Source organism: Mustela nivalis (assembly GCF_964662115.1).
Source record: "Mustela nivalis genome assembly, chromosome: 1".
Lineage (NCBI taxonomy): Eukaryota > Metazoa > Chordata > Mammalia > Carnivora > Mustelidae > Mustela > Mustela nivalis.
Window position 1 is genome coordinate 208,885,232 of NC_139020.1, and position 21,129 is coordinate 208,906,360.

A 21,129-nucleotide genomic window follows, 5' to 3' on the forward strand; every position below is an offset into this window, starting at 1 on the left:
CGCGCCTGCGCGGCCCCGGTGCACGACCTGCTCCACTCTATCTGCCCGCACATGGAATGGCCTCTCTCCCTATGGTACGTCCCGCCTTCCCCCACGTCGGGGCCGAGATGGTACATGCCGCCTTAGCTCACCGCCCCTCCCCATCGGTTTCCGCGCGAAAAGCCAGGGCTCCCTTGCCGCCGGCGCTGTCTCTGCTGCAGTTTCCAAGATGCCTGCCCGCACTGCCCCGGCCCGGGTGCCCACGCTGGCCTCGCGAGCCATCTCCCTGCCCGATGATGTCCGTAGGCGGTAGGTGCCGCAGGGGGGTGTCTGTGAACTCGGGCTGGGGGCGATGAGGCGGGGTTGGGGGGGGTTGGGAAGTGGCTCGGCGTTGGGGGTGGGGGGTTGCTTCCCCTCTTGGTAGCCCGTGGCTGCCGCTGACAGACGGGCGCGCATGCGCGGGACGGCGCGGCGGCGGTTGGCGCGGGCAGGGTGGCACTTCCGGTCGCGCGCACCCCTGGCCGTTTGGCGCCAAAATGGGCCGAGGCCCCTCACAGTTCCCTGGTGACTAGAAACTTGGGGTCACTTCTGATCTCAAAGTAGAGTGAGCTTTGGGTTCTCCTCGGGGATCCCCTTCCTGGACGAGCCACGGGCCTGGGTCCTGCCGCCAGTTTGGTTGCGCAGGAAGTGGGCAGCCCGCGGCCTCAGGACACCCCTCGGCCCGGGCACTTCGGCCTCTACTTCCGGTGCCCGGCCCGCTTGGGGGGGGGGTCGAGCTGGTCCGGCCCCTGGGGGCATTTTGGGGGCCCCCCCTTGGCACCCCGCGCAGCGCATCCCGATGGCGGCCTCCAGAGACAGACGTCGCCGCTCGGGCCCCGGGCGCGGCCGGCTCAGGTTTGCGACCCCCGTCTTCCTTGGGGGGCTTCCTTCATCTAGGACTGCTGCGGGGAAGTCGCATCTGGAAGGAGCTCGTACCGTGCAGCGCAGGACCAGGGGCTCGGGCAGCATGAAGGCTGGATGGTCTTTCCCAGTAAATCTGTGCCTGTGAGCCATGGGCGTCAAGCCTCGCTAGGGAGAACTGGCTGCAGTTTCGTTGTGTGCGCGTATGCGCGCGTGACACAGTGGCCATGGGTGTGTGTGTGTGTGTGTGTGTGTGTGCTTCACACAAGTGGCCGCAGTTTCGTGTGTGTACGCGTGTGTTGCACAGCAGTTAGTGTCCGGACTGGCTGTAGCAGTTCTGTGCAGGTGGGTCGCGGGCAAGAATACTGGGCTCCTGTTTGTGACAGGGCACCACTTTCACTCCTGAAAATCGGCACTCCTTGGAACACTAGTCATTGGAACCTTGACCAGGCAGGAACGCCCCCCCCCGGATTTGTGAGCTGGTTTTGCCATTTCCCTGTTTCCCTGTGCTTTTCCTATGGTTGTTCCAGGCCAATCTTTTGGGCTTTTGGAGTTGGTGTGTGTGTGTGTGTGTGTATGGGAGGGGCTGTATTTGGGGGGTACCTACCACGGGTTTTAAGGTTCAGTCCGCTTCTTAATCACAGAGGAGGTGTGTCTTGCTGAAGAATCCCTATCTTTATCCTCCCAAGATAAAACTTGAAATGGAATTATGGAAGTCCCTGGCTTGGTGATGACAGACCCAACAGATGTTTGGGCCCAGTCTTCTTTACTCTGATGGTGAGAACTCTCATCTCCTCTGGATTGTTTGACCTTGGGCAAGTGTCATAAACAGGCTGTGGCCATGGACTCCTTAACATGGGCTTTAAACTGACACTGGATGACAGGAGACTATGCCCAGCACATAAAGCCCCACATGTTAGCATTCTTATTGGCTAATCTAGCCTTTTGTCAGTTCTGCCAGTCAGTCCCTAATCATAGAAAGCACTTGACAGTTCCTCATTTAATCCTCAAAAGTTCTTAAAAGAGTGAATGCTGTAGGAGTTTGCTGTGAGGAAGCAAGGATTCCTGCTAATGTCTGCTTCTTACCAAAACGTTTCCTTTCATCTAGGGTTTTGAATAGGCCACTGGCTTAGCTTAGGGGTTTTCTTGGGCCACTGTAAGTCTTTGGCTGAATTTGAATACTCTTAAGTAAGTTTTACCATCCTCTGTTACCTTAGGTTTCATATTACTTTGAACCAGAATTGCCTACTGTAGGTGCAGAATTTTGGGATTCTGCTTTAGGCCACGGGATGGACATTGAAATTGTCTGCTTATGGGACCTTCAGCAACGTCTTGGCTTACATTTTGAATTTCATTGTACAAAATACATAAACATGGTATTCAACACTCCCTTAGATTTGTAAATGGAAGTATAACTTCTTGATCTACAAAAATTAAAGGGGTATGACTTATAACACAAGAGGTACTTAAGTCCAGTAGAACAGTCTAGGAACAAAACTAGGCCAGGTCCTCATGCGTTCTTGTCACTTTTGCTAGCTTACCTATATATGTTAGCTTCTTTTTTTTTAAACACGTAGTTCCATTAGATAATGTAGTAATATCAGAAAGTTTTCCATGTTTGGGTTTTTAAGTCTTTTTTTTTTTTTTAAAGATTTTATTTATTTATTTGACAAAGAGAGATCACAAGTAGACGGAGAGGCAGGCAGAGAGAGAGAGAGAGAGAGAGAGAGAGAGAGGGAAGCAGGCTCCCTGCTGAGCAGAGAGCCCGATTCGGGACTTGATCCCAGGACCCTGAGATCATGACCTGAGCCGAAGGCAGTGGCTTAACCCACTGAGCCACCCAGGTGCCCGGGTTTTTAAGTCTTTAACTTCATTTTTAAAGTGTAGCGTCCAAATTGAAAAACTGTATAAAGTAAAGCACCCAAAATCTAAAAATTATGCCTTTCGGGAAAAGCTATATTTTTCCACTTATATTTCTTATTTTGTCCAAGCTGCCATTTGTACAAAGCGATGTCTCTCACTGGTCTTCCTGTTGCTACTCAGGTCTTTTCTCCATGTGCAACTGTGAATCCTCTTAAAAAGTTGCATCTGATGGTTTCCTTGCCCCCCACACACTGCCGGGTGCACTGGTCCTGAAGTCCAGTATCCCTGTCCACTTGTCTGATTCATCGTGTGTTCTTTTCACAAGCCATACAGACCTCAGGTTCTCAGGGCCTGAAACCATGCAGAGCGTCCAGTGGGATGCTGAGCTGCTCCCTATCTACCCCTTCCCTAAGTTGGCTACTGTCCATTTATCCTTCAGACTGTGCTCAGAAAGAACATCCCTCTTCCCCATGACAGAAAGGGTGTTGAATTCTGCCCAAGCACCCTGCATGTTGCCTTTGCAACCCTGGCGTGGAGGGTGATTTGTTTGCCTTATTCTGTCTGTAGCTTGGTGTAGAGTAGACTCTGAAAGGCGTGCATGCAAGACTTTCCCCTCTAAGGAAGCCTGGATTCAAGCACAGATTGTAGCAAACCTTCTTTGTACCACTCTGATTAGCCTAAGTAATTGTGCCAGCTTTTTAAACTGCTAGTCCTGTGATTAGATTAAGTCGGGTTTCAAGTTCTTAGCTCTAGTTCCCTGACTCCAACTGATTGGGTATTGAAGAGGGCAAAACTGACTCTCCTATTTCTCCCTGGCAGGAATATTCTAGAGGTGCAGACCACCGGGGTTCAGATTCCTTCCTACTATAGCTATAAGGCTAAGGTGTTTTGTTTTGTTTTTTTTTAATTGTTTGCCTGGTGTTTGTTTGTTTGTGTTTTTTTTTTTAAGATTTTATTTATTTATTTGACAGAGAGAAATCACAAGTAGGCAGAGAGGCAGGCAGAGAGAGAGAGAGAGGAGGAAGCAGGCTCCCTGCTGAGCAGAGAGCCCGATGCGACTCCATCCCAGGACCCTGAGATCATGACCTGAGCCGAAGGCAGTGGCTTAACCACTGAGCCACCCAGGCGCCCTGTTTGGGTTTTTTTAAGAATTTTATTTATTTACTTGACAGAGAGAGATCACAAGTAGGCAGAGAGGCAGGCAGAGAGAGAGGAAGGGAAGCAGGCCCCTGCTAAGCAGAGAGCCTGATGTAGGACTCGATCCCAGGACCCTGAGATCATGACCTGAGCTGAAGGCAGAGGCTTAACCCACTGAGCCACCCAGGCACCCCAGGGCTAAGTTTTTTAACCTCTTGGTGGTCGGTCTGTCTGTCTTTCTTTTTTCTTTTTTTTTTTTTTTTAGAGAGAACCCGCACAAGAAGGGGGAGGGGCAGAGGGAAAAGCAGAGTCCTTTCTGAACAGGGTCGATACCAGGACCTTGGGGTCATGTCCTGACCCGAAGGCAGACACTTAACTGATTGAGCCACCCAGTCACCCCACCTCTTAGTGTTTTATCTGTAAAATGGAACGGTGTTGCCCATGCTACCTGGGCGTTATGAAGATCAACTAAGCTGATGGGTATAAATGTGTGGTAAAGCAGCCCCTGCCAGAAAACTTTCTGTGCTACTTACCGCCCGATCCGCTGTGTATTTCACTTCCATTAGAGGAGCATGATTTAGAGTAACAACATGCAGATCTGCTATTGAGGCAGATGTCAGTATTTCAGTGTAGGCCATGTACAGATGATGTATATTCCTGCTTATCATTCCAGCCTTCACGTTTGGCTTCTTGTAGAACGGTCTGGGCTTGTTCCTTCCACTGCCGCCTTTGCTTCTGTGCCAGGTATCCAGTCCTATTCTTGCTCAGGCTTTCTTCTCAAGGATTGAGGTGGTGTTCTGTCCTCTTTCATCTCTCAGTATCTCTTGCTTTTTAATCCTTTCTATCCTTGGCTTTTGTGGTGCGGTTTACTACCAGGGAGCCTCTCTCTCCCCTGATATTCTGTCCCCGCCAATCATTTTCTTTCGTTCCTGGGCCCTTACCTCTCCCAGTCCTAGGACTTGCAGCGGTTGGGCCTGTCAGCTGGACAGGACTAACTCCAGTTTTGAGGTCTCTCAGGAAAGCCAGTTTTAATTTCTAGCTGTCGGGTAGCCAGCCAGTGCTGCTGAGCCACTGTTCCCTGAAATGTCACTCTTCACACTCATGGCCTGTTTACTTTTTCTCTACCAAAATGTTCTGAATTTCTGATACCGCGTTATTTTTTTGTTTTTGTTTTTAAAGATTTTATTTATTTATTTGAGAGAAGGAGAGAGAGCATGAGAAGGGAGAAGCAGACTCCCCAAGGAGCTGGGAGCCTGATGTGGACTCCATCCTGGAACTCCAGGATCATGACCTGAGCCAAAGGCAGTGGCTTAACCAACTGAGCCACCCAGGCGTCCCATGCATTAGTTTTTAATTGGATCCATAACAAATTATCTTAGTGGTTTAAATAGAACCTAAATTTGTTCTAACAATGCTGTAGGTCAGAAATCTGGTATGAAATCTGGATGAAATAGTGTTAGCAGGCTACATTCCTTCCTGGAGGCTCTTGGGGAGAATGTTTCTTCACTCTTTCAAATTGTTGGCAGAATTCAGTTCCTTGTGGTTGTAAGATTGAGGTCCCTCTTCTCTTGCTGGCTCTAACCATGCCCAGCTTCTGGAGGTGATGTACCCTTTGGCTCCTGGCCCACTGCCTCTATGTTTCAAGTTAGTAAAGCCAGTCCTCGTGCCACATCTCTCTCACCCTTCTTGAGTCACATCTCTTGAAATGCAGCTGGGAGGTTTTTCTGCTTTTAAGGATTTAGGTGATTAGATTGGGCCCACCTGGCTAATCCAGGATAATCTGCCCATCTCAAGGGCTATAACCTTAATCACATCTGCAGAATCCCTTTTACCAGTGAGACAACAAAGGTACTCCCAGGTTCTGGGGGATTAGGGCATGGACATCTCTTTTTGGGAAGGGCTCATTATCCTGCCTCCCGAAGGCAGGATATCATCTCAGGCCGTCTGAGATACCATCTCAGACAGCCAGCCCTGTCCCATCTGCCATGCGGCCAGTTCCAAGAGGCAGAGTTCATGAAGTTTTGTAACTTCTCTAGCAGTGGTCGCCATTCCTGGTAAATCACATTACAGACCAGCATTTCTAGCGTGTTAAAGAATGATTTGACATTTGGTAATCTCTTCCTGCCTTATCTACATTATGTAATTCTGCCAGATTAATTTTCCTAAAACACAGCTCTGGTGTCTTGGTTTCTTCCTCCCTGCCCTCCCCTCCCCCCCACGATTCCTTCAGTGGTTTAACTGTGGAACAAAATCAATTTTTTAGCCTGATGTTATTGACCTCCCTCAGACTGGCACCCAGCCTGCCTTGTGTGGGTTTCTTGGGTGTCCTGAGCCAGCTCCTCCACTGTACGGCTCCTGTTGGGCAGCTCCCCTGCTCTGCTCCCCGCTGAGCTGTTCCCCCGGTCTAGTCCTTCCTGATGCTTTCTATACCTTTGCTCTTCAGAAGCCCTCAGGTTTGAACAATATTTGCTTGATTCCTTCAGATACAGTTTATTTCCCTTGTAGGACTGTGTGAGGGAAGCAACGAGGAATGAATCATGGGATCTAGGGCTGCAAGGGAGCTGAGGTGTTACCTCATACTCCTAACATGGCTGCTGTCTCAGTATCCTGCCTGGTCCTCCACGTCTGTTCTAATCCTTCCCACTCGGAATGCGAAGCAGATGCAAGATGGTGTCGCCCTCCCTTTTCCCGGGAAAGGGAAGGACTCTTCCGTGGAAGCCTGGGTGTCGGGAGGTGCACTGCCCAGCCTCGTCCCTGTCACACTTCTGGCTCCCCACGGCCTGTCCTGGGCTCCGCCTTTCCTCTCTGAGGCCAGGCAAGGGACAGTCCATCTTCACAGGACAAGGCATTTGAGGTCCCCTGAAGAGTTTATTTGGTTCCTCTCCGCCAGGCTAAACAATCCCAGGTCGTGGGAGAGGTCAGCAGAATTTGTGCCCTGAGGTAGTTGTCGGCGTTGTGGAAAGGGTACTCGGGGGGCTTCACCGCCAGCTGAGCCTCGTCCTTAAGGCCTGAGGTGGCTTCAGGGTCAGGGGGCCGTGTTGTCGCCAGGGTTCTGTGAGTAGAAGGACGGAGCAGCCCGGCGTGAGGCCCCTGCAGCCTCATGTGTGCCTCTGGCTGTGCGAACAGAGTTCTGCAGCTCTTCCCGACCTGAGTTACGGGGTTACATGTACTCTGTGTGTGTGTCTGTGTGTGTGTGTGTGAGATATAGTATATGCTACCACTGTGTCTGCAGTCAGATTTTTTTTTTTTAAGATTTTATTTATGTGGGGACGCCTGGGTGGCTCAGTTGGTTAAGCAGCTGCCTTCGGCTCAGGTCATGACCCTGGCGTCCTGGGATCGAGTCCCTCTTCGGGCTCCTTGCTTGGCGGGGAGCCTGCTTCTCCCTCTGCCTCTGCCTGCCACTCTGTCTGCCTGTGCTCGCTCGCTCTCCCTCTCTCTCTCTGACAAATAAATGAATAAAATCTTAAAAAAAAAAAAAAAAGATTTTATTTATGTGACAGAGAGAGCCGCAGTGAGAGAGGGAACACAAGTGGGGGGTAGTGGCTGAGGGAGAAGCAGGCTCTCTGTGCAGCAGGGAGCCCGATGCGGGGCTCCATCCCAGGAGCCTGGGATTATGACCTGAGCTGAAGGCTGGCGCTTAACGACTGGGCCACCCAGGCTCCCCCAGTCAGAGGCTTCTACAGAAAGACCTTTCCTGACCACCCAGGTGTGAAGGTTCCTTCCCGGCAGTCCCGGCATCCCATTACCCACTCGTTGCCTGGAACAGGGCCTGGCATGCAGTAGGTGCCTGCAGATGTGGTGGGGGTCAAAGCTGGGGGGGGGCACACGCACTCAGAGCAGCATCTGTGTGCCAGGAGTCCCACAAAGCCTGTTGCTTGCATTCCCAGTGTTGCGCTCACACGTGGCTCTTTGGATAAACCAGGCTGGGCGAGCTCTGTTCTTGCCCTTTGGGCTTATGGTAAGAGTACGTTGTCTGTATGGGTGCTGGGAGGAGGGTCCAGAGATGGTAGAGGCCTGGTCCCTGCCCAGGGCACTTCTCCAGTGACCGATGCCACCCCAGCTGGTTAGACCTGTTCTTCCCGCACTGTCCACAGGTGGCACCCAGCCTAGGAACTTGTCCACTCACCGCCCTTTCCTCAGTGTCTTCTGCCCCCTTCCACTCCCCCCAGAAAAAGAGGCAAGACGCTAACCTTCAGTGATCAGATCAGGCTCTGCTTTTCTCGCCAAACTCATGACCGTTGTGCACTCCTGAAGGATTAGGTATGAACATTCCAAAGGAGGAGCTCTCTGGTGAGGCGCCAGCCAACAGTTTTTCTCACTTCATCTGTCACCCCTGAGTGTGGGTACCCACTGCTGCACCAGATGCCTTTACTTCCTTTTTGTTGTTGTATGTGGTTTTTATTTTTTGTTTTTTTGTTTTTTTAAAGTAGGCTCCACGCCCAGTGCTGGACTTGAACACACGACCCTGAGAGCAAGATCCGAGCTGAGATTGAGAGTAGCATGCTTAACCGACTGAGCCACTCTGGTGCCCCTACTTCCCTCTCTTATGTTCCTCATTTGAATGCTGCCACCCGCACCCTGGCCTTTGGGAATGTTAGCTGGCTGTTCCCTCACAGCACCTTATGACCCTGGCCCATTCCTTCTAACACTGGCCACCCTGTGGTATGCTCTTTCATGGGGTCTTGCCAGACCAACTGGAGGAAGACCTCCTATAGGTCATTTGACAGGTGCACCCCAACTATATGGCCTGCCTCTATTTCCCTAGTTCCTTTGGAAATAATACCGTGATGGAGCTCCTCTATCCTCTCACTACCAGAAAAACTGCACCGTCAAGGGGGCTGGGGGTGGGAGGGGAGACCTCATTCGGATCACAAGTGACTTAAAGACGACTACAGGCATTGTAGTAGGATTTCTAGCTTGGGCGGGCGAAAACCACTGTGGTGTTTTGTTTGTTTTTTCCCTAACACTGCTACATGTCAAATTTATTTCCAAAGTTCTTTAAATTTGGATTTAGGGATACCTGGGTGGCTCAGTCAGTTAAGTGGCTGCCTTTGGCTTGGGTATTGATCCCAGGATTCCGTTACCGAGTTCTGCATCAGGCTCCTTGCTTGGTGAGGAGCCTCCTTCTCCCCCTGCCTGCTGCTCCCCCTGCTTGTGCGCTCGCTGGCTCGCTCTCTCTCTGACAAATAAAATCTTTAAAAAAAAAAACCACACACACACACAACTGTGGTTTTAGTCTCAAGAGTAAACAGAGTTGGGGCGCCTGGGTGGCTCAGTGGGTTAAGCCTCTACCTTCGGCTCGGGTCATGATCCCAGGGGCCTGGGATCGAGTCCCGCATGGGGCTCTCTGCTCAGCAGGGAGCCTGCTTCTCCTCATCTCTCTCTCTGTCTGTCTCTCTGCCTATTTGTGATCTCTCTCTCTGTTAAATAAATAAATAAAATCTTTAAAAAAAAAAAAAAAAGAGTAAACAGAGTTGCATAATTGCCTTTCTCCATTTTCTTCCCACAGGCTCAAAGATTTGGAAAGAGATAGCCTAACAGAAAAGGTAACCTCCACCTTAAATTTTATTACCAGACGTTACTGTTTTACAGATAGTTTGTAACTCATAAAAAGTTTAAGTGAAGTCAGCTTTTTTTCATAGTAATTTTGAAAAATATTTTAGAGTGTGTGCATGTGTGCGAGTGGTGGGGGGAGAGGCAGAGGAAAAGAATCTTCAAGCAGATGCCCTGACCTGGGGCTTGATTCCCACGACCCATGAGATCGTGACTGGTGCTGAAACCAAGGGTCAGATGTTCAACCGACTGCGCCATTCAGGCTCCTGGGCTTTTTTCCATAGTGTTGAGGATAGCTTAGATATTATTCTGTGTTAACATGCTGCTGATCTCTTGGTAACTCACTGATAAGTCTCCCAACCTGGGTTCACACCATCGGTTCTGGATTATAACTTGTCCTGGTCACAGTTCTCAAAAGCATAGTTTTTTTCTAATACACTGTTAGATGTCTCTATCCCACCTCCTAATGTTCCCATTTTTCACCACTCTGGAGATGGTATGATGTGATCTTAAGGGAAACATCATAAACGTGTCTTGTGAATATGCAGTTTTCCGGGCTGAGTCAACATTGCCTGCCATTCAGTTGGTATTTCATGACCAGGCAGCCTAATTATCTGTGTAGTAGCCCATTAGTGACTTGGGAGTTTGGGGACATCTAAACCTGTATCCTTCCCTTAGGAATGTGTGAAGGAGAAACTGAATCTCTTGCATGAATTTCTGCAAACAGAAATAAAAAATCAGTTATGTGACTTGGAAACCAAATTACATAAAGAAGAATTATCAGAGGTAAGTCAGTTCTCAGCATCCTGGTGTCTAGAAAGTGTCTCTTCCCCTATAACTCCCGTGTGACCAGGAAGGCAGAATCATCCCCAGCTCTCCTTGTTACCCAGTAGTTATAAAGGAAATGCGTGTTTCCTTATTCTCTTGTTGCCACTTGTTTACATTCACTGCTACTTAAATTATCCTTTCCTGCTGTAGGAGGGCTACCTGGCTAAAGTCAAATCCCTTTTAAATAAAGATTTATCCTTGGAGAACGGAGCTCATGCTTTCAGCCGGGAAGTGAACGGACGTCTAGAAAACGGGAGCCAGACAAGCGGCGAGGACCGCAGAGTGGGAATGGCAGAGGAAAAGAAATCTCCCAAACCCGTGTCCAAACTTCCCACACCCAGACGAAGCAAGGCCGATGGAGAGACCAAGTGTATGACCACTTATTTAATCTTGGTGGAGATTAGCTGTCCCCTTACATGGTACCAGCCTTGGAGCTGTCAGTCCCCCCTGGACAGTACCTCCTGGTTTGTTTCTTGCGCATACTTCCTAACTGGCTTGGATGTACGATTTGTTCTTTGACCAAATATGGAGCAGGAGGTCCCAAACCGTAGCTTAAGTTGGTGATGTATAAGGTAACAGGAAGTAGTAATACTATTTCTAAGTTAAACGCCTATTTAAGCTCAATGTATAGTCTCCTTTGTAGCCGAAGTAACTCTTCTGGAATTTGTGAAAACACACGAGTGTGTGAGAGCTGAGCACAGGTCAGGTTCTTGGCCACTTCGTCTTTTGACGACACAGAGGAGGTTGTCTCCTTCTCTGGTTCAGGCTATGGCCCCTCAATTAAGAGCTCCAGTACCATGGCTCAGCAAATTGGCAGGTGCTAATTGCTACCTTTTATCGAGATTATTGGTTGGAGAAAAAAAAGAAGGGTACTTAATCTTCAGAACCTGATTCTCCGCACTAGCTTGCTAATGCTTAAGAACTACACTTTGTGAACTTTTTTATTCATAGTGGCTTTTTTTTTTTCTTTTTTCCTTAAACAGCTGAAGCTGCTTCTTCTAGCCCCAGGATTACAAGGCAAACTACCAGGCAGACCACCATCCTGTCTCATTTCTCGAGGGGGTCAGTATATAATGAATTGACAGCCATCTTTTCTCAGAGCAAACCGTTCTTGGTAAACAGGAATGGAATTAGTAGGGTATAATTTAGCAGTTTTGAGTTCCACATTGCATAGGTTTTCGTCTTACAGTTTTCTTCGTTAAACACTGATGAAAAGCGTTTCTCAACACCTGTGTTCTTACTCTTCTGGGAACATTCAAATATATACAAAACTAGCCATGGTAGTAAAATGAACCACACACACCCCCACGCCTGGCTGCCCGGCCCCAGATACCTGTCACCCAGTGTCAACAGTTACCAGCTGGCCATCTTTTCATCTGTAACCCCATAAATCTCTCCCAACTGGATTATTTTGAAACCCTTCTAGACATGTCATTTCAATATATTTCTATCTTTTTTTAAGGTTTCCCCCGCTCCCCAAGATTTTATTTATTCATTTGACAGAGAGAGTACAAGCAGGGGGAGTGGCAGGGAGAAGGAAAAGCAGACTCTTGCTGAACAGAGAGCCCGACGTGGGGCTCTATCCCAGGACCCTGGGATCATGAAGGCAGACGCTTAACTGAGTTACCCAGGCACCCCTTCAGTATATTTCTAGATAATAAAATTGCTCTCTCTCTCTCTCTCTTTTTTTTTGTTTAGCAATTCAGCAAAATGTGAATAAAAATGTTAACATTTAACAGTCTCTCTCTTTTTTTTTTTTTTTTAATTTGACACAGAGAGAGATCACAAGTAGGCAGAGAGGCAGGCAGGGAGAGAGGGAAGCAGGCTCCCTTCTGAGCAGAGAGCCTGATGCAGGGCTCGATCCCGGGATCCTGAGATCATGACCCAAGCCGAAGGCAGAGACTTAATCCACTGAGCCACCTAGGCGATCCTAGCAGTCTCTTTAAAAAGACAAAATATAAGTCTAATATTTTTATACTTTATAAAGCATAATAATTCCTTACTATGAAACACATAGCCAGTGTCTGTGTTTCCTCGTGTGTGGTAAATTTTGTTAGCTTGATTTGTTTTAAGCCTTTCTAATTAGATTCCTTTCTTTTCTTGCCATTTATTTGAAGAAATTAGTTCATTTGTCCGGTAGAGTTTCTAGGTCCAGCTGACTGCGTCCTCGTTAATGTCTTCCTTGTTTTGTGTTTCTTATAAACTGGTTAGTTAGCTCTAGAAGCTTGATCAGCTTCCAGCTCTAGTATTATTATTTTTTTAAAGATTTTATTTATTTCACAGAAATCACAAGTAGGCAGAGAGGCAGACAGAGAGGAGGAAGCAGGATCCCCGCTGAGCAGCGAGCCCGATGTGGGGCTGGTTCCCAGGACCCTGGGATCATGACCTGAGCCGAAGGCAGAGGCTTTAACCCACTAAGCCACCCAGGCACCCCCAAGCTCTATTATTTCTTGAGACCCTTCCGTAGATGGTGCTGTGTGTTCTTAGAGGCATGTGAGGTTTCTTCTGTGATGCCAACAGCTGTTGATCGACATCAAGATCCATAATTTCTTAGGTTGGCAAAATGGCAACATTGTAACCTGTCACTCAGACATTAAACTTGAAGCCTTTTTTTTAATATCCCAGCAGTGAGGGCATTTCCTTGGAGGGAATAAGACATCCATGACCTGAATGTGTCCTAAAGAGGCTGCCTTTGGTGGGGAGGGCTACAAGTCCTCCCGGGCTTGTTGGAGCGCTGGCGTCCTGCCGAGCTAACAGTTGGCTTTCCCGTTGCTGACAGCCCTGCCAAACGGAAGCCTGAGGAAGAGCAGGAAAAAGCGAAATCGGATGAGTCTCCTGAGGAAGAAAAAGACCAGGTAGGGCTGGCATTTTCTTCTCTCGCCTTCAAGGTACATTTGCTGATAGGCCATGTATAAAGTCAGGACTACCTAAATGGACTTGAAGCCACCAAGATGGTGTTAGAACATGACACCGTACCCGGGCAGTATGAAGTATGTCATCGTTAGGCCTGGGGGCTCCATGGACCCCTGTTATTCACAAGGCAGCCTTGTACCTTCAGAGTCTGTTCCCTCTACCTTCCTACTTCTCTAGCGGGCAAGACTGGCAATCAAATGTGACAGGTTTACAGCCTTCACTGCTGCTCTCCTAAGTCTCCTTTTCACATCTAGCTTGTCTAACAGCAGAGCGTTGGACAGCTTCTGTGTGTAGTAGAACATTGCTGCTTGGACCTCTTAGGTTAGAAAGCCTGTGGCTTACTGAGGGTCTTTGATACAGAAAATGTTAATCTCTGATGGTACTTTTTCCTTGTGACTTGAGGGCCATACCTAGATAAAACCAGGCGGTCACGCATTCATTTTCATTTTTATTTTGATTTGGGATTAGCTTAAGTTGTGGGGAAGTCTATAGGTTTGGGTGCAGGTAATAAATGCCTTATTGCTACTGAGCAAACTATAGACACTCCTCTTTAAGCCTGGGTTTCCCAGCTTGCCATTGATTTTCGGGGCCAGTTGCTCCTTTGCTGGGGGGTGGGGTGGGGAAGACGTCCCTGTGGATTGTGGAGCACAGCAGTATCCTGACCTCTACTTACTAGATGCCAGTAGTAATCCCCTTCTCCCCTCAGTTGTGACCACCCCAAGCATCGTCAGTTACTTCCAGTTTGGGGTGAGGGATAAAGTTGCTCTGGGTGAGAAGCACCAGACTGAGAGATCATTCAGGTGTCACTGGGTTATTTCTAGCATTGAGGTAGGTTTGACATCCTGTTGTGAGACACAGTGATTCTGGTTTTAGGAACTTGATGTTAATCTTCATAACCTTTATTCAGATAGTAACAGTTTACTTGGGTTACCCACTCTCAAGGGGAAACTGAGGCACAGAGGGAACCACTAGTCAGTGGACAAGCCTCTTGTCTCCTAGGAAAAAGCAGTATAGGCAGAAGCAGGCTGGCTCTTGTCATATATCAATAGCTCGCTCCCACATGCCTCCGTTTAGAGTGGTTTTTCACACCCTAACTTTTTGGAAGGCTTACATAGCCTTCTCATCTGGCCTCTTAAATGGGGATTTCTTTTTTTTTTTTTTTTTTTAAGATTTTATTTATTTGGCAGACAGAGATCACAAATAGGCAGAGGCAGGCAGAGAGAGAGAGGAGGAAGCAGGTTCCCCACTGAGCAGAGAGCCCGATGCGGGGCTCTATCCCAGGACTCTGGGATCATGACCCGAGTTGAAGGCAGAGGCTTTAACCCACTGAGCCACCCAGGCGCCCCTTAAATGGGTATTTCAGTTTCTGAGTTTGTGTAAGGCCTGGAGGCCCTGTGGGTGAAACACTTGTAAAAGTACCATCTGTTCCACTAGTCTAGAGGAAGGCTTCATGTACCAAACAGTGGTATCAGATGGCATTGGTCATGTAAGTCATCATACAGAGATAATCTTTCTTTAGTCAGTTTAAAGTTTTGAAAATTTACTGTGTTTTAAAACCAATGCATTACATGCATTTAGTAAAACTAAGTAGTACAAAAGGATGTTTTGGTGCATAGATCTCCCTTCTCCCTAAACTTTGGGGGCTAGGATTTATCAGTTTCTTCTATGTTGATTGAGAGAGAGAATGTATTAGTATACTAGTGTACCATCTGTGTCAGGGTTTGCTGGAGAAACAACCAACAGGCTGTGTATATGTAGAAGATGAATCTTAAGAAATTGGCTCATGGGTTTAAGGCTGGCAATTGTGAAACACGAAGGACAGGCCAACAGGCTGGAGACTCTGGGAGGAGCGGATGTAGCTCAAGTCTGCAGGTAGCCTGGAGGCAGGATGTTCCATAGATACAGATACAGATTTCTTTCATATGTGTTTCAAATAATGGATTACAGTGAGGTTCTGGGTAACTTAACCAACTTTCTCTGATGGGAACCAGTCCTATAACTAACACAGCAGCAAAACCAGGAACTGATATTGGTGCAATTAGACTTTACCAGTTCTCATTTATGTGTATATACTTACATGTGTCGATTATTGTTGTAACTGCCACCTCAAACAAGGTACAGATCTGTTTTATCACAATAATTTCATCCCTTTTAAACACATATAGATATCCTGGAGATGACAAATAGTGTGAACTTAGGGAAACGGGGCACTGGGGTATTATCCAAGAAGAGCTGGTATCTGGTTGATGTTGTCATTCTTACTTGTTGATGTGAATCTCAGATTACTATATATATATATTTTTTTCTAATGCTAAAGGATTCCTGACGGGAGGTGGAGGATCTTTGATTCTTTTACATACCCTCACTAGACCAGCTGGTATACAGACATGCGCTGGGCCAACTCCTGGCCCTCTTCTTTGCTTTGAGGGAGTGGGGACATCACTACCAGACTGATGGATGCCCAGATCTTTCCCCCAACCCAGATCCTCTGCCGTGTTTAACTGTATCAAATGTATTGAACACTTTCTCACCCATGCTTTTCATTTTGATCTTCTTTGAAATGAATATTCATGTCCTCTTCCCTTCTCTCCACACAGGAGGAAAAGAGACGGAGAGTTACATCCAGAGAACAGTAAGAATAATTAATACATCTTTTCTGTACAATGTGCAATCTTCATTACTGAAATGACTTTTCTGAAGAGTTTTAAGGAGCTTTATTGTGAGTTGCCATGGCGACTATAGATGGCTTAAGAATGCTGAATTTGGGGTTAGATTATTAACCTTCAATTCATGTAGAATTCTCATTGCAAAGAATGAATTGAGGGCAACTGGCCGTTGTCAGAGCCAGATTTAAAGGTCCTATTAAATCTTAAAGTAGTATGTGCCTTTTGAGATTCTGGGATGAAGATTGCTTCCTTGGGTAGGAAGAGAAGGACCGGATGACAACTGCTTGCAGGGGAGGAGTTTGGGAGAGTCACCCTCGGGGTGTGTGCTACTTTGCTTGACAGAGTTGCTAGACCGCTCCCTGCAGAAGAACCGGAAAGAGTAAAACCTGGAACACACATGGAAGAAGAGGAAGAAAGAGATGAAAAAGTAAAGCCTGGTCCCATCAAGTTTGTCGATTGTACTTTTTAATATTTGAGTCCCCATTTGGTTTTAGGAAGGGGGTCGGGGGAGTGGGGAACAAAATTACTTTCTCTAGTCAAATGACCTTGACTTTAGCCAAAATGTGTTTCAAACTCCCTTTTTCTGTGGTTCTCTACCTGGACGGGGGGTTATGTGGCTGTGGGGATAAGCACACCAGTGTTAGGCTTGGGCTCAGCTAGACCTTGTGCTCACACCTCAGTTGCAGAACTTTGGTCCCTGCCCTTGTCCATCTGCCTCCCTCACTCACCAAGTCTTTGCAGAAATCTCATTCTCAAACACCTCTGGTGCTAGAATTCTGTGGCAGCATCCAGATATAAAGTTGTGCGCCCCCCCCCCCCAAGATTTTATTTATTTTAGAGAGGTGAGTTGGGGGAAGGGCAGAAGGAGAGGGAGGGAGAGAATCTCTCAGGCAGATTCTGCGCTGAGCATGGAGCCTGATGTGGGGCTTGAACCCAGGACCCTGAGCTCATGACCTGAACCCAAACTGAGTTGGACGTTCAACTGACTGGGCCCCCCTTTAAGCTGTATACTTATTTTTTTAACTATTCGAAAGAGAGAAGGTGTGAGAGAACATAAGCAGGGGGAGTGACAGAAGGAGAGGGAGAAGCAGGCTCCCGGCTGAGCTGAGTAGGCAGTCTAATGCGGGGCTCGATCCCAGGACCCCAGGATCATGACCTGAGCTGAAGGCAGACACGGAAACAACTGAGCTACCAGGCACCCCTAAGTTGTATTCTTAACTGAGATAAGACCAGATCCCCCCCAGGTCTTCCTCAGACCTCCCGCTTCTTTGTAAAATCAGATCTTAAGGTTCTGTGAAATAGAGATGTGCCATCTGAACCCCCTCAGGGAGGGGATAGGAAAGGGACTAGGGGTTTGATACCAGAAGCCTTACCATTGGACGGTACTCCTTGTGTGACATACTGCTAACACTGATTGGTCACAGGTGGTGGAGCGACTTTAGGTCCTGATTTGTGTCCTGTGACGATATCGGCTAGAAGTTCCTTACAAGGGGCACCTGGGCAGCTCAGTGGGTTAAGTGCCTTCAACTCAGGTCATCATCTCAGGGTCCTGGGATCGAGCCCCACATCCGGGTCTCTGCTCAGCAGGGAGCCTGCTTCCGCATTCCCACCTGCCTCTCTGTCTCCTTGTGATCTCTTTCTCTGTCAATAAATAAAATTTTTTTTAAAGTTTCTTACAAACTGGAAGGGTTACTGGTGTGACTGGGAATCTCTTAAAGGATGGGCGTGTTTTATTGCTCTAGTGGGGGAGCAGCTGAGATGTAATTCTTGAGCCACTTGGTCCTTAATGCTCGCCTTTAATTGATCCCCTTTCCTACCTTGATACTGGTGAAAACTAGACAGCAGTTATGGTTAGAGCACTCCAAGCTCATCTGAACACAGGCCATTCCAGGGGGCTTTCTTGACCACCCTCCGAAGGAGCTTTTGGGCAGGATTGAGGTTCCTTAGCTGTGGTCGGGCTCCCAGGAGGTCTTCTTGAGATAGAGCATCTGCGATATGTTTGTTCTCGACATCACCAGCCCTTGTGGTCTCTTCACAAAATGTGGAGTTTGAGGCCGAGCACACCTCGATGTTTTCCAGAGATGTGTTGAGCTCTTTAAAGTCAGGTGCAAACCAACGTGCTGTTACGGGTTTGAGGTGGAACACTTGCCGAGTAGGCCATCCTGCTTCCTGCCGCTATTATGGTTCCTGTTCTGATAGCTAGCTGTCTGTGAGGTTGTCCACTTCCATCCAAATGATGGGCGGTAGAGGAGTTTGGGGTAAAATACTTGGATTATAGAACTCTTAGATCCTGCCACTTCTGTCCGCTTACCACACCAGAATTAAACGTGCTGTCTTGAAGACCATCTTACTCCCACCAGCTAGACTATAGGATTGGTTTAGGTTTATTTCTACAGAACACTTACAGAAAGATCAGGATGTGGGACACCTTTGTGGCTCAGTCAGTTAAGCATCTGACTCTTGGACTGAGCTCAGGTCGTGATCTTAGGGTCCTGGGATCGAGCCCCCCTGTTGGGCTCTGCGCTCAGCCCAGGGTCTGCTGGAGACTCTCCATTTCCCTCTGCTCCTCCTTTGCTTGTTTGCTTCTGCATGTGCACTCCCAAATAAAATCTTGAAAAAGATCAGGTCTAAGTGAAGGAAAATCAACTAGTTTTTTTTCTCTCCCCTCTTCCTCCCCTCTCCTCCCCCAGGAAGAAAAGAGGCTCAGAAGTCAAGCCAAAGAACCGTAAGTATGCCTACCATGTCTTCACTTTCTACTGCGAACTTAGTTGCTGAAATAAGCACTCTGGTAGAGAGCTGGCCAGACAGGGCATTAGGTGTGTAAGTTATACATGTGTGTGGCTGGTTGTGCTTGTGGGAGGTCCGACCACCGTAGCGAACGCAGGGCTCAGTCGCTGTCAGCTGATCATGACCCCAGCCCCTTCCTCCTGGCGGTCCTGCAGCAAGCAGCTTGTCAGGGGGCAGTAAAGGGCACTGGACGAGCAGCTGTGTTCCTCAGGGCAGCTGTTGAAGACGCTGTAGCAGACTCTTGCTAAAGCCCAGTGGCTTCACACAGCATTATTTAGCTTATGAGTCTGCGTCTTGGTGACTGTCAGCTGCTCTTGGCCAGAGGTGGTGGGCGTGATGGGGGTGATGGGGATGATCTGCCTCTGCTCTGGGACGTGGCCAGCCGGGGTGTGCTTTCGTGGCGGTGCCAGAGTGTGAGGGCAGAGGTGAAAAGCACCTCAAGCCTCTGTTGACGTCCAGTTGGCTGAAGTAAACGTTGCAGCTAGGCCTTTTTCTCGGGGTGGGCGGAACAGCCAAACGGGGCAGCAGGGCCCTGCAGCCAAGGTACTATGCGGAGATGGTGTCCCGTGGTTGCGGGGCGGGCTGCACACCAGACCGGCCCTTGTGAACCCCTCCGGGGTGACCTCAGGCCCAGACGCTTGCCTTCTTCCACTGCAGGCAGAGTTTCCATCAGGTTGCAGGAAATCACTGGAGTCCTATTGGGGTGGGGTGGGGGGTTTGTTTTTGTCTCCAGCTACTGCTCTATGTCAGCAACATCTGTATGAAATGCTGATGGGATTTCTAAAGATCCCAAGTTCTGAAGTAATAAATGCCTTCGGGGGGCGCCTGGGTGGCTCAGTGGGTTGAAGCCTCTGCTTTCAGCTCAGGTCACGATCCCAGGGTCCTGGGATCAAGCCCCGAGTCAGGCTCTCTGCTCAGCGGGGAGCCTGTTTCCTCATCTCTCTCTGCCTACTTGTGATCTCTGTCTGACAAGTAAATAAAATCTTTAAATAAATAAATAAATAAATAAATAAATAAATGCCTTCGGGTTTCCTGCAGAGAAGGCTTGCCCTTCAGCCTGGAAAGGCAACCCATGCTCTAAGTCGTGGGGGGAGACTGTCTAGTCATCGCGGGGGCTGCTTGCAGTGGCATCAGGCTCCCTGAGGTGACCTGTGTGTGTATATTCCGTTTGTGTGACAGAACACCTAAACCGAAGCCTAAGGAGGAGCCAGACCGAGAAGGGAGAGCGGGGGCGCAGGCTGAAATGAATGAAGGAGACGAGAAGGTAAAGACTGAATCTTGGTTTCTTAAATGTCGCTTTTTATCTCTTCCCATGTGGTTGGGACACATAGGGTGGGACCGGGCTCTGGGTTCAACTCCAGCCCTACCTACCCATGGGGAGACTCTGGGAAGGTTACCTTATCCCCCTGGTGGGGATTGATGGTTATCCCTGCATGTCAGTGAACGTGCAGTTGTCTGTTTACCTGTCACAGCGGGAGGGGCCTGTGTGCACCTCGACAAAGGGGTGTGTGTCGGCTTCTCCAGCTTCTCCATGAGAAGGCTTGACCTGTGTCCCCTCAGACACATCGGCCACCGCTGTGCTGCTTTACTGGCCTCCTGAGTTCTCAGTCTAGGTCTCCCCATCTTGCCAGCCCCTCCATTTCAGCTAAGTAAACACATTTAAACTCTAAAACGTGATGTGTGGAGCAGGACTGGGCCTTCATGAAAATACAGGCTGGCGAGGTCAGCTGCAGGGCGGTCCTGCTACCCGAGCTCCAGGGGAGGGGTACTGCTGCCCCGGGAGCTGCAGCACCGGGCTCTCCAGCCCTTCAGGCCGTGTACTCGCTTCTAAGAGAAGCTGAACTAGGACCAACCCAGGATTGTCTCTGTCATGGTTTTTTGTTAGTTCGTTTGTCTGTTGAGATCTAAACAGTGGAGACAGATCACAGACTTGTTGGGTCATGCACTTCCTTCCGACCTGGCTGGCACTAGGCATCCATTCTCATTCTGTGGCCTTTGACACTTTTGGTGCCACCTCCAGCTTGCTCTACCATCTTCTTGTCTCTCACCTTTTCTGCCCAGATACCAATTCTCTTACTAAAGGTGCTTGCCCCAAATCCCTTTCCAGACCCTCTGGAGAGACCTTTGGGATGGTGTTGGAACACCCAGTCCCTGCAGACAGAAACTGACAGGAGCTTTTGCCTCATGGTGGAAGGGGTTGAAGAGAATACACATGTGACTCCTTCTAATATTGTTAGCTTTTCTGTTTTAATAAATCCACTAATAGAGTTGTTACTCTATGAAAATGAGCTCAATAAATTTAGCAGAGGTATTTTTAATACCTAAGATCAGAAGGTACTAGATTGTATATAACAAGGAGTTGGTGACTGCTGGGAATTCTTTTATTGATTTTCCATACTGGATTGCTAAGTTCTGTCCTGGTTTTTTTCCTGCTGTTCCACTGCTGTCCGTATGACCTCTTCACTTCTGACCAGATGAGAGATCAAACTACAGGCATTTTTTA

At 48.4% G+C, this 21,129-nt stretch overlaps 1 protein-coding gene across 5 annotated transcripts in view; it reads left to right on the forward strand.

Annotated features, from left to right (window-relative positions):
- DNMT1 (DNA methyltransferase 1) overlaps nt 1–21,129 on the forward strand; it is a 51,656-nt gene continuing 30,527 nt past the window's right edge. The window contains exons 1-10 of one of the 5 annotated variants that reach the window (XM_082697464.1): nt 1–288; nt 9,389–9,425; nt 10,111–10,218; nt 10,411–10,630; nt 11,244–11,322; nt 13,040–13,115; nt 15,771–15,805; nt 16,182–16,266; nt 18,530–18,564; nt 19,806–19,890. Coding sequence is in view for 1 of the 5 variants with exons in the window: in XM_082697468.1 (XP_082553594.1) it covers nt 209–288; nt 9,389–9,425; nt 10,111–10,218; nt 10,411–10,630; nt 11,244–11,322; nt 13,040–13,115; nt 15,771–15,805; nt 16,182–16,266; nt 18,530–18,564; nt 19,806–19,890 (840 nt within the window). In the remaining 4 variants the exon portion in view is untranslated. Of the gene's footprint in view, nt 289–425; nt 874–9,388; nt 9,426–10,110; nt 10,219–10,410; nt 10,631–11,243; nt 11,323–13,039; nt 13,116–15,770; nt 15,806–16,181; nt 16,267–18,529; nt 18,565–19,805; nt 19,891–21,129 lie in introns of those variants that run through there. The other 4 variants (XM_082697468.1, XM_082697465.1, XM_082697466.1 and 1 more) reach the window with 4 other exon arrangements.